Consider the following 13,406-nt stretch of genomic DNA (forward strand, 5'->3'; position numbering starts at 1 on the left):
TCACCAAATAAATACTTTATAAATTACCCATGGAAACAGGATACGTAAGAAATAGGATTTATATCCTGTCTGTATTTTAAAGAATTCAAAATTCGAAACACAGAAACTGAATATGCAAACTGAACTTGTGCATCAAGAGAGCATCTTTCACTCATTCTGCTGTGCGTAAATAAATTTGACCAGTATTCGAAGCCTCATAATTTACATATTTCTAAAAATGGTAACTCTAACCCTCAAAATGGAAAATTTAATTCGAATGACCTTCATAACTATTACATAATTCTTATGGAGAGATATTGAAGGATCAATTGATCGAAATACAAAATAACTACTGAGGGGTCTCACTGGATGGTTCCTCCGCACTGCTGCTGTGAACCAACTGATCAAAACAAAATAGTCATGCAGATAATAAGCTATATGTTTAAAAGAGAAAGATGAGAAGGTTCGAGAGACAACATTGATAGAACATATGTTTACCAAGGATCCCAGTTGCTCGTATGCTTCCATAACCTTTGGATCTTCCTCATCTTCATAACCGATTTGTACTATTCTAGGTCCATTTACAGACCAAAAGGCCCTCCGACCTGCATCCTACAAAACAATGGAAGTTCACAGCAAAATTTGATGCATAGAGAAGAAATATATCTCGCATCTAATCATAAAAACACATGAAAACTGAACCAGGTGACAAGTCGAAGCCACGCATTACAGGGTAAATAGCCCTTAGGAAAGACGGATTAATAAAGTTCAGAAGTAAATTACTGCAGTATAACATATTGACACGATTTTCAGAAACATTCTTAATAAGTTAACGCTCCCTGGTAAATAGCGCAATACTTCTTTGTGAATCTTAACTCTTTGAATATGGAACATCAACATAACGAATAGGAATGTTAAGAGTATAGCTCCTAAATGAACTACTCACAAAAGAAGTAGACCTTAAGTGCCGTGAAAGACTAGGATGGGATACAAAACAGAATGCTCTAGATTTCTAGCAACCATCAATCCAGATACCAAAACAAGAAGTTGTTAAGTCAAAATCGTCTATAAGACTCATGTCTAAACACTGTTATGTTTTGAAGTTTAATCAAATAACATTAAACGAGATAAGAATATGAAAATGCTTTAGAAGAATAGGATAGACAGACACATAAATATTAGGCTCAAAATCCCTAATCATCCAATAACATAGAAAAGCCTTAGAAAAACACTTACCGTCATTTGAAACGCAAAATAACTAAGTTAAAGCTTTCAGACGCAATGTTAAACTACTTACAAGTCAAAGCGTCTATGAGAATTATGCTAAACGCGTAAACTATACTATATCCAATGGTAATCAGTTGAACTCTCAAGAAATGAAAAGGTATCGAGACAATATCTTTGACTAAAACCTTTAATAGTCTCAAACAGAAATTCAAACACAAGTAGAAAACAAAGCTTTCTAAACGCTCTAGCTTTAAAAAGGCAATATCTCAAAAAGCGTTTACAAGGGACTAGACGATACTATGAGCTAAAACCTTTACTTCATCCAATGATGAAGTTCTTACTCAATGTTTGGTATCTTAAAGAAAAGCTGAAATGATAAACGCTACCTCAACAGTAGAAAATGTAAAAAGCACTTTGTTGTTTTGAACAAGCATTAAATATCATTAAATGTTCAACGTTCAAAACCAACAAAAGTGATAAGAGATAAGACATATCTGCTGCATGCATAATCTACTTTATTCTATGCAGATAACCTACTACATGCATCCACATGCTTTATTTGAAATATATCAAAAGTAAACATTAGAGACAAAGAAGACATTCACAGAATTTTCTTTTCATAAGAAGTCATGTTTGAAAGATAGTACAACCTACTTCGAGCAAAATACTAAAAAAGCAAGCTTGCTACGATAAGTTGACTTTAACCAATCATTGTTTCACAAACAAGACAAAAAAGTCACAAGATTCAATATCATTCCTACAAAAAGAGTTTAGAAGAAAAAGCGCAGAGAAGAGCCTTTAAATAGAAGATCTTTCAAAGAAATAATCAAGATGATAGCTTACAACGAAAATATCATTCCTACAAAAAGCGTTTAGAAGAAAAAGCGCAAAGAAGCTCAAGCTCAAAGAGAATATCTAAGAGAAAAAGAAGTCAAACAATACTCTCAAGCTTCATTGTAATATTTGCTTACTGTTGTAAGAGAAAAGAGAGAAACACCCAGCAAGTCTATAGACTATATTGTATTGAACACATCCTCTCTACGAGAGTAACTATCTAAACGACTTGTAAGAAATCGGTTGATTGCAATTCTGAAGAGAATTAAAACACTTGTTGTATAACTCAGGCAAGTTAAGAAATCTAGGCAATGTATCAAAGGATATCAGGATTGTCTAGTACTAGGAGTGGTGAAACTCAACTAGTCTAGGGTAACAGGAGTTATTTGCTGACCGGGGATACCAGGAGTGGTGAAGAATACTACACAACCAGAAATGAGTGAAACTCAACTACGCAGCATATCAGAAGATATTAGGAGTGCCTAGGGATATCAGGAGTGGTGAGAATACTCAATTTTAATCTTGTTGAAGATTATAATAGAACCCTCTAAGGATAGAGGAGACTGGACGTAGCTCAATTGGAGTGAATCAGGATAAAAATATTTGTGCATTTATTGTTTACTTTTGTCTCAACGCTCCTCTTATAAAACTGAAGTTGCACTTTAGTTTTGAATACAAGAGTTTCCCATACTAAACAATTGCTCATTAAAAGGAAGTTCTTACAAATACTGGAGTGAATATTCGTAATAGTACGTGAAAAGAATTTATTGTTTAAAAGCATCTATTGTTTAAAAGCATTTACAAGGTCGAGCGTTTAACAACTACTTGAAAAATCTTGTACTCGACGAAAGTGCTATATCAGGATGATTGTGAAAAAGTTTTTCCATTAATACTATTCAACCCCCTTCTAGTGTTTTTTAGATACTCAGAAGTATCATGGCATTGAGAAGAAAATCTTCCTTCCTCCAGACATATTGAACCCCCACCAAGCCTGTCAGACTAGTGTTTTGACTGTATAGAGATGTGGTTTGGTTGATGACTGGTAGAAAGAGAACATGGCAGCATAAATAGTGTATCACAAAGAAGCCCCCTTAGAATGGATCAGTAGAAGTTCCAAAAAGAATATAAAGATTTTAACTGTTAAACGTATTATTACATTACATTGGTCAAAAGACTCAAAACCTTTGCTCCAAATTCAAACTCAAATCAATAATAATGTATAGTGGAAATATAAAAATTCCTACCAATTATGCCAAAACCCCTAAGGCATAGTTAAGTCATCATATAAACTAATTGCAGGTGCAACCAGTTAATGAATTCACCATCTTGCTAACTAAGGATATATAAGTAATCGTCTCCAACACTCATCCCAGGGGAAAGGAGAAAGTTCTTATGGTAGACCTATAATATGATATATATTACATGACAGAATTCTGGTGTGTAATCGAATCGTAAACCATTGAATATACCAAAAGTCAGAAAAAAAATACTTTTCTGCTAGCATTGCAAGAGATACTGAGTCATAATGTGTTTAGTGTCGATAATGCGCGTGCTAAATTCCAAAACACATTTCTCTCCAAAACCCAGTCTGATCAAATACGTAAAAAAGAATGAGAAATAGAAAAATTAAGGGAGCAAAAAGTCCAAATTTACCTGCAATATGATTAAGTATATGGCCTCCAAGGCCTGAATACGAATTTCTGGATCATTAACAGGTTCACGATCAATTGAGAGTGCGGTCCCAAGTTCAAGTGGCATTTTCGATCTGTCTTGTTCACTGTAAATCTGCATAGAAAGTAATTAATCAATGCAATTCACACAAAAACAAAGTTCAATACTCAAGAAGAGTACACTCTGAAGCTTAAAGGATATAATATTAAAATGATCTCATTATTGCACAATAAAACGAATAAAGAATTTTAAAAAACTGAGCTTATATTTTCCTCTCATAATGAGAAGGACCGACTCATAGTAGACATTAAGGTTCATTTGGATTAGGGAGTGGAAAATGAAAGAAATGAAGAAAAAGTGGGTGATAAAATAATTTTTTTATATGTTTAAAAAAATTGTTAAATTAATTTTTAAACATATTTTAATTTTAATTAATTAATTATTTTAATACAAAATATATATTAACAAAATATTATATTTATTTTACTAATTATTTTAATTATTCATTTTATTATAATAATACAATATATTTGTAAATATTTATTATTTTATATTACATATTAATTTAAGAGTATATAATATAATTAATTGATAAAAGATAATAAAATATTAATAATTATCAATTTACCTCGGATACGATAATCCATTATGCTTGCGTTTACTAAACTTTCTCAGCTTTTCTCTGCTCATCAGGTGGAAAAGTTTACAAAAATAACTTTTCTCAATTTTTGTATTTTTTTTCATTTTTTTTTTTTTTTTGTGCTTTCTTCGCAAATCAGAGTCCCCTTGTTTCCCGGGAAACAAACAGGAAGTTCTTCATGATGCAATTATAGGCATCAGGTAAACTACAGCTTACTTGATTGAAAATAGTTTATCTTCCCTTTTTTGGTAGTTAAAAGTAAATTGGGTAAGGTGGGAGGAAATCTATTTCTTAATATGCAACAATGCTTTGAGGTAAGAAAAGGTAAATCATGTAACCTTGTTGCCAGCTACAGGAAGAAGTAACGCAGGCCAGAGAAACTCTGATACCAAGAGCAAATTTTGAAGCTGACTCTCAGCCTCAAAGCAACAGTTGCGAATAGTTCCAGAGACCTCCAAATATTGCAACAAGTGTCAGAACAACAAAGTTATGTGCAATAAAATTTGACTCACATAGAGGCACCCATGTTGGCTAAGCCTTTAAAAATAGTAACTGAAAATAAACATAATCAATGTTACATTTATCATATTGAAAATAGTGAAAACTCCCTTGGTTCAATATTCACATAGGGTCCTTTATTTATAATAGAACAAATATGGGCTAAGCCCAAAATACAAATAAGAAATAATAACAAACTAACTAAAGATAAAAGATGAATATAAACTAACGATAATATCTTTAACACTCCCCCTCAAGCTGAGCATACAGATTATATGAATCAAACTTGGAATAAATAAACTCCATTTGAAAAATATGATCTGTCTTCAAGAGTGTGCGGCAAACAGATGTGCAATCATAGGTCGACAAACAACTAACAACAGCTTATGGATTGGACAGTGGTGGACAATTGCGAAACTTCAACTAGTACCGTGAAACTTCAAGTAGGATGACTTTGACAAAGGAGATTTCCATAAAAGTGGATGAACATTGGTAGAGAGCAACAAACTACAAGGACTAAATTGCCATCACTGACTGATGGGGCTTGTAGTGGCGGAAAGCGACCAAACTGCAGGGACTAAACTGTCATCAAGTAAGGATGGGCCTACAGTGGACAAACTGCCATCAAGTAAGGACGAGGCCTACAGTGGACAAACTGCAGGGACAAAAATTGCCATCAAATAAGGATGGGGCCTACAGTGGACAAATTGCAGGAATTGCCATCTCTGACTGGTGGGACTTACAGTGGCTAGAAAATACTCCCCCTCATGACGAACGGCAAAAATGACGACGCGCCGATGACAAATCGTGAAAGTGGAAGATCATAATGGTCTCCTTTATTCATCAAAGCACCCAAAAACAAATCTGACAAAGGGTTGGTAAAATTGTTGACTATGATTTTGAATCTCGCCAGAAATAGACTCCCTGAACAACCTTCAATCGATGACTTTGGTGTTGAAATTCCTTGGTGTTAACCACATACTATCCTCGGAAACTTGTAAATAAATGACAACTACTACAACTTACAAAGCATAAGGATGACAGATGACATCAAAAAGTCGAAGACAAATTGGAGGTCCAAAAGTTCTCTGCTGTAGTATTCCCAATGGTGATACTTAGCACTGTATCACAAGAAGTATGGCCAAACCCGAGCCCAAGAATTCTGCAAATGATTGGAAGCTACTGAGAATGCCTATGGTTGGGCATTAGAGGAGGGAAAGCACCAGTTTTAGGTATTGGTCCAAAAGAGCATGGCCAGGCGAGGCACTACAAGCGAGGCTAAGAAACAAAACAGAATTCTAAAAGCTAAATTCTAAAGACGAACTTGGCTAGGACAACTAACTGGACTGCCCATTGAAATATAAAGACACAGGTTGAAAAAGAGACTTTTAAGGGGCCGCCGATGGCGGCAGCCACCGTCCAATGGCAACAACAAAGATAGAGTAGAAAAGAATCAAAAAATATGCTCTGATACCAAGTTGAATATAGTGAAAACTCCCTTGTGTTTAATATACACATAGGGTCCTCTATTTATAATAGAACAAATATTGGCTAAGCCTAAAATACAAATAAGAAAAAATAACAAACTAACTAAAGATAAAAGATGAATATAAACTAAACATAATGTCTTTAACAACATAAGCAATTCCATTAAGTGGAAAATCACCAAGAACCAAACAATAGCAAGGATTAATTTAAAGAACACTCTTTTATGGCTAAATAGTTTTATTCATTAACTAATACTATTGTGAAATTAAGCAATCTCACCGGAACGAATTCAGAAAATACAAGAATGTTTAGTGTTGGAATAATTATTAAATCTATGTAAGATAGTGTAATTATCATTAGGTCTAGAGTAGGGAGAAGTCTAAGTGTACCTAGTTTTGTGTCTGGTGGTCTAGGACAGTCTTTTGATCTTTTATTATTAATTGTATCAACTCTTCTTCATTATAAATAGAAGATCATTAGAGGGGTCTTTTAAGCACTCCAAAATATTAATTTTTTAATCCTAAGTTAGTATTAGAGCGATTGATCCCGCTCTACCTGTCTCTATCATCTCTAGAACTGTCTTCGCCACCAATTGTCGGCCACCGTAGTTTTTGTTGGTGATCATCGGGTCTGAAGCGCCTCATTGAGCAACGGCCAACCCCGCCAGTACTAGAAGCTAGTTGTCCTCCATACGCTCAACCTAAGTCCACACTACTAGGCACGTAACACCCACGTGCTACCTTCCACTCGTCGGAACTTTGTCACCGCAATGCATTAGTTGTACCTAGTTTTGTATCTAGTAGTCTAGGGTAGTCTTTGGTCTTTTAATCTTTCATCTCCCCATTGTATCTCATTTTCTATAATTATAAATAGAAGATCATAAAAGGGGTTCTTTAAGCTCTTCGAGACATCTAAGGTTGATCCACTTCTCTCCCTTTTTGATCTTCACAGCAAGATTTGTTGTTTGTTGAGCATATTATGCCACCTGTTATAGCACCACTATCGAACCACCCATTAATGTCAAATCCTATGCTCAAGATGTATATACCTCGACATGAGGGAGGTATTCGTTTTGTGAGGTTGAGTTAAGCTTAAAGTCCACTTCTTAACTTGGTATTAGAGTCATTGTTAAAGTATATTCTAGCGAGATTTGTTGTTTGCTGGACATATTGCTTCACTTGCTATCAGACCACCCATTAATGTTAAGTCCTATGCTCAAGATGTATATACTACGACTTAACGAGGATGTGTTAAAAGTCTCATATCGACTAGAGATAAGGCCAATTTAGAGTACATGAGTGGGTGTAAACCTCATCTTACAAGTTGGTTTTGTGGGGTTAAGTTAGGCTTAAAGTCCACTTCTTAACACATACAACAAGTCCTTCTTAAAGCCCACGGGGAGTCTGGTATGATATACAAATTTCGTCGCTCATTATATGGCCTCAAGCAATCACCGCATGCTTGGTTTGAAAAGTTCAGCTCAATTGTTCAAAATTTGGGCTAAGGCATAGTGAAGGATCATTTTGTCTTTTAATATCATACCTCTCTAGGAAAATGTGTTTACTTAATAGTATAAGTTGATGATATAGTCATTACAAGAAATGATATTATTGGAATATCTTAACTGAAGGAGTACTTGTTCAAAGATTTTTCAAACCAAGGATCTACTTCCATGTGTTTACTTAATAGTATAAGGATCTTGGGAGCCTTAAATACTTTTTGCATTGAAGTAGCTCAATCAAAAGACGGAGTTGTAATCTCTCAAAGGAAGTATGTTTTTGATATCTTACAAGAAACATGTATGATTGACTGTAGACCATTAGATATACCCAAATCAAAATATTAATAACAAAAGAAGGTGAATTATTCTCTGACCTAGAAAGATATAGGAGGCTGGTTGGAAAATTGATTTACCTTACTATTACAAGGCTTGATCAATCTTTTGTCGTTGGAGTGATCAATCAATTTATGCAAGCTTCATGTGTTGGCCAATTGAATGCTATCATTCGCATTCTAAGGTACCTCAAAAAGGTTCAAGGGCAAGGTTTGTTACATGAGGATAGAGGAAGCGTTCAGGTCTGTAGGTACTAGGTATTATGTTTTCCTTAGAGGAAATATTATTTCTTGGAAAAGTAAGAAACAGGATGTAGTGGCCCGATCGACTGCTAAAGCTGAATAAAAGGCAATGGCATCACTAATGTGTGAACTTATATGGGTGAAGCAGATCCTTCTAGAACTTAAATTCTATGCAATCCAGACTATGAAGATGTAATGCAATAATCAAGCTAATATCCACATTGCATCAAATCCAATGTTTCACGGAAGAACTAAATATATAGAAATTGATTGCCATTTTGTGCAAGAGAAGTTGTTGACAAAAGAAATATGTACTGCGAAGCTGAATAAAAGGCAATGGAATCACTAATGTGTGAACTTATATGGGTGAAGCAGTTCCTTCTAGAACTTAAATTCTATGAAATCCAGACTATGAAGATGTAATGCAATAATCAAGTTACTATCCACATTGCATCAAATCCAATGTTTCACGAAAGAACTAGATATATAGAAATTGATTGCCATTTTGTGCAGAAGTAGTTGACAAAAGAAATATGTATTGGGTTTGTTAGATCAAATGACTAACTTACATGTGTTACCAAGTCTTTATGGGGACCTAGGATTGAGTTTATTTGTTTCCAAGATTGATACATACAATTTGTATGCTCCAGAGAAGGAGTGTTGAAATAACTATTAAATCTATGTAAGCTAGTGTAATCATCATTAGGTCTAAAGTAAGGAGAAGTGTGTTGGGAACTTCTTCCAGGTGTACCTAGTTTTGTGCCTAGGAATCTAGGACAGTCTTTTGATTTTTTATTATCAATTGTATCAGCTCTTCTTCATTATAAACAGAAGATCATTAGAGGGGTCCTTTAAGCCCTCCAAAATATTATTTCTCCCTGTTTTTAGTCTTAAGTTTACAACCCCATACATAGAAAACAAAGGCTTCAAGAAAAAATTGAGCACTTAAAAAAGATTTAATGTGGTTCAGTTAGAGTATTAACGAATTCCAATCTACATTCACAAACATTTCACCACGAGATAACTTTCTCTCCCATAAAGAGTTAGATAGAAAACTTTTGAGATTACAATCACTACAAATAAATAACGAATGGTTTCTCTTTCACACTCAGATGAATTCTCTCTCACCAACATGTTTTAACATAAGATGTCTATCTATCCATCTATCTGTATATATTCATATATATCCTATATAAAATAGTTGGAATAAACCCTGTGAATCATAAATTTCGTGACTCGAGACGCACACTTCCCACACTATCTAACTAACTAACTAAGAAGTGGGCTATCAGACAATACAAGCTGCAAGTCAACACAGCAAAAGTACATTAGGCACTTACCACAAGACAATCAACACAGTACATGATACACACCTATAGATTTAATTTCTAAGCCATTATAAGCAAATACCAAGTTTAGAAGTAACACCAGTCCATGTGCCAGTAATGTACGCCCCATCAGTAAAGAACTCATGGGGAAGCAACTAAATCATCCATTGAGGCACTGAAAACTTCTTTCAAAAGTAGTTTAAAAATCAGAACAGAACATTAAAATATCAAGTACTTCCTAATTCAATTAAATATAAAACTATTCAAAAGGCACCCAATACCCGAGGCTGGGAAACAGTAATCATTTTGAGTGTATTTATTGAGCATACCCCTTTCTTTCTCAATGAACTGTTTGAATCAAACTGTCTGGTTATCTGCTTCAAGAGACCCCGTTTTGGATCAAGTAGAAGCTTCCTCCCTTCCCGCTGCTTGGATATGTTAACAAGTATTGAACCAACATGTTCAAAAGCATCATCTGGTAAAAAAAAACACTTTCACTGTATCAGAATTACAATAACTGAAGAATTACCAATAATCACAACACAACAGCCATGTAAAAGGTGCAAAAAAAATTTCAAAATGAATATACGAAAAGAGAGCCAAGTTTTCTAGTTTCACTTTTTTCAAGCCGCTTAACAGCCAAATTTTGTGTCCATATACTTGTTATTTAGTTTCTTAAAAAAGTGAATTTTAAGTTTAACTTAACACTACAAAACCGACTTAGTAATGTGAGATTATGCCCACCTACATCTTATAATTTAGGTCATATCTCTAGTCAATATGGGATTCCAAACACACTTCCTCACATTCAGAACTGGACATTGAGTGTAGGAGAAACCCAAGAGTAGGTGACATGCTTGGCTCAACAAATTTAATTATGATAGACTCTAAATACCTCTAATATCATAATAAGAAAATAGACTTTAAGTCTGACTCAAACTCACTCAAAATGTGAGGTTTTCTTGCATTTATATATTATAATTTGGTCATATTTTTAGCTTATGTGAGATCTCCAACATAATTATTTGAAAAGAAACCACGTCTTTGAATCTGAAGTCCTAATATAGGTGTCTCACCTCAGCCTACAAGAAACTTTAGAACTCAATAACACATCGCAGGATCCAAATAGCTTAAGATTAACTATCTATAGACACACGTGGCATGAAAAAACTTCTCACAAAATATTAAGCATAATAATTATCCTAAGTAGAGAGGGACTCACCGTCACTGTCATGGGTGGTTCTACAAAACGATCTAACAAGCTTCATAACATACAATCCATGCACTTTCTCATCTTCAATCTGTTAATCACAAGAAAATCACTGATTAACAGCAAAATAAAACGGATCAAGTCTTGTTCTGATCAACTTCATCATAAATATTTTATAGGAGAAAAGAAGAAAGGTAAAATACATTGAACTCCTCTCATAAGCTAAAATCAACTTATGTCCTCCAAATTTCTGAGACGTCAGATGAGACAACCTCTATAACAGTTAAAATGTATAATTGGTTTTCACTCACGGGAGAAGTAGAATTCCTTTTTATCCTCTCTTTTTTCTACAGTAAAATCAGGGTAAGTTACCCAAAAACAACCTAACTTAAAAAAAGAACTACAATTTCATTTATCGTATCCTAACGTAACTCGCTCCTTTCAAGACTTCAAATGCTCATAGCTTTTATGATGATCGTATATATTTAGCATACCAACAAAACTAATGATAACAAGTCTGAAACATAAACATTTTTTCCCATTTGAAAATTGTGTTCAGATAAATAAAAGCACGCACCTGAAGCACGGCAGTGACACCAGCATCAAGTTGAGTGAGGTTGACCAAAAGCATGACAAGCAATTGCGCAATACCGCACTCGGGCTTGTACAAAACATCCATCGTTGTTTTCACTAATCCCAATCGAACCATCGCTTCGGCTAGACTCGAATTCTGCGACAAATTCACCAGGGCCTCCGCCGCAGCCTCCGAAACCTCCTGAAACGACACGCCGTATTTAAGTTACGAGAAACAAACCTAGCTAGCACAGGTAGCATAGTGCACGCGCCCGCATGTTACCTTGGGAAGCGTTATGAGGCGAGACAACGCGGGTAGGAGGGAGTTTGAATAATTTGCGAGGGACTGCATGCCTTCGACGGAACCGGTTAAGCCGCGAACTATGTCGACGGCGGCTTTTGTGATCTGAAAGGAGAAACCATTATGCCACCACGCATGAGAAACCGTAACTAGGAGTTTGGGAAGAAAGAGTGAAATCAAAGACAAGTGTAAGAGGGTTTACCTGCGGCGAAGGAGAAGATAGAAAGGAGATGAGTTCTTCCATCTCCGTCGCCATTGTTCGCCGCTTTCCTGCTCGGTGGCCGCTGCCTTTGTTATAACGAGGACATTCACTACATTCACTTCTACTTGCTTTATGTGTTTTTTTCGAGTAAATTTGAGAGAAACCTTCAATCAAATGTACTCGTAACAAGGTTTTCTTTAAAAAATATTTTAGGGTATACATTTTACTTTTATAAAATAATTCATATTATTTATTTCATTGATTATAAAAAACAATAACTATCCAACTATCTATAATAAAATTTATGTTATAAATACTTTTTAGTATATACATTTTATTATCATTTATATTTTTATAATTTCAATAAAAAAATTCAGTACTCTATTATACATTTTATATAATTTATTCTCATATATATATATATATATATATATATATATATATATATATATAACTTCTATTTTTTGTGTTGATATTTATTTTCTAATTTTATTTTTAAATAATTTTTTAAAATTAAAATAATTATTTTATTAATCATTTTTTAAATTTAACTATTTTTATTTGATCATTTATTAATTTAATTATTTTTTTAATTAAAAGATTACTTAGAAAACAAATAAATAATGATTTACAATAAAATTATGAAAATAATATACTTTTATTTTTATAATATAATTAATAATAACAATAATAATAATTTTAATATTATTTTATTGTCATAAAAAATTATATATATATATATATAATTTTTATTGTCATAAACCCTATATATAATAAAAATTATATATTATTTTATTGTAATAAACCCTATATATATATATATATATATATATATATATATATATATACTCTAAGAACCTGAAAATGAATTAGAAAGTTAATAGGGTAATTAAGTTAATGAAACCAGAAATTTTTTATTTAAAAGCATATTTGAGACATCTTGGTGTATTAAAACTCCATTCTCTCTCTAGAATTCAGTTTTCATATTTTCTCTGCCTTCTCTCTACCATATCTCTGCCTTATCTCTTTAATCTCTTCTCACTGAGCCATCGGATTGTTGATCAGGTGGTGTTCGAGCATTCCATCATAGAGGGCTCCGTTTTGAACCGATCACTTTCTTCCTTCTCACCGGTAAGTAGTTCTTCCTTTCTCCTCCGTTGCCATGGAACCTAGGGCATGCGACTCTACTGGTTGCATGTAGCTAGAAACGCTTTTCTTCAAATATTTGTCAAATTCTAGCTCTAAGAGTTGTTTTCTACAATCAATGTGGTGGTTTGTAGGGTTTGGTTGGGTCCTTGATGTGTGAGGTACTATAGAGAAGCGTTCTTGTGAGCTGGGCAGTTCAACTCTGAGGTAAGGGGAGCTAGGATACATTTTTA

General features: G+C 34.0%; 1 protein-coding gene across 1 annotated transcript; it reads right to left on the reverse strand.

Annotated features, from left to right (window-relative positions):
* LOC124819776 (ARM repeat superfamily protein) lies at positions 1–12,187 on the reverse strand. Its single transcript, XM_047291351.2, has 9 exons — positions 12,028–12,187; positions 11,808–11,930; positions 11,529–11,726; positions 10,964–11,042; positions 10,071–10,216; positions 4,690–4,803; positions 3,694–3,825; positions 478–591; positions 1–379 (listed from the first exon to the last, which is right to left on the reverse strand). Exons 1-9 carry the CDS (start codon positions 12,079–12,081, stop codon positions 329–331), a joined length of 1,011 nt encoding a protein of 336 aa, XP_047147307.1. The 5' UTR covers positions 12,082–12,187; the 3' UTR covers positions 1–328.
* Positions 12,188–13,406: the final 1,219 nt, after the last annotated feature.

This window comes from Vigna umbellata, chromosome 1 (assembly GCF_029865625.1).
Source record: "Vigna umbellata cultivar VRB3 chromosome 1, Vumbellata_1.0, whole genome shotgun sequence".
NCBI lineage: Eukaryota > Viridiplantae > Streptophyta > Magnoliopsida > Fabales > Fabaceae > Vigna > Vigna umbellata.

Excerpts from the sequence above, each read along its gene's own strand:
- LOC124819776 (XM_047291351.2), bottom strand. The coding sequence starts at position 12,081 with ATGGCGACGGAGATGGAAGAACTCATCTCCTTTCTATCTTCTCCTTCG. Across the intron at positions 11,727-11,807 it reads GCCTCATAACGCTTCCCAAG|GAGGTTTCGGAGGCTGCGGC; the intron begins GTAACATGCGGG and ends GTGTCGTTTCAG. Across the intron at positions 10,217-10,963 it reads AACCACCCATGACAGTGACG|ATGATGCTTTTGAACATGTT; the intron begins GTGAGTCCCTCT and ends TTTTTTTACCAG.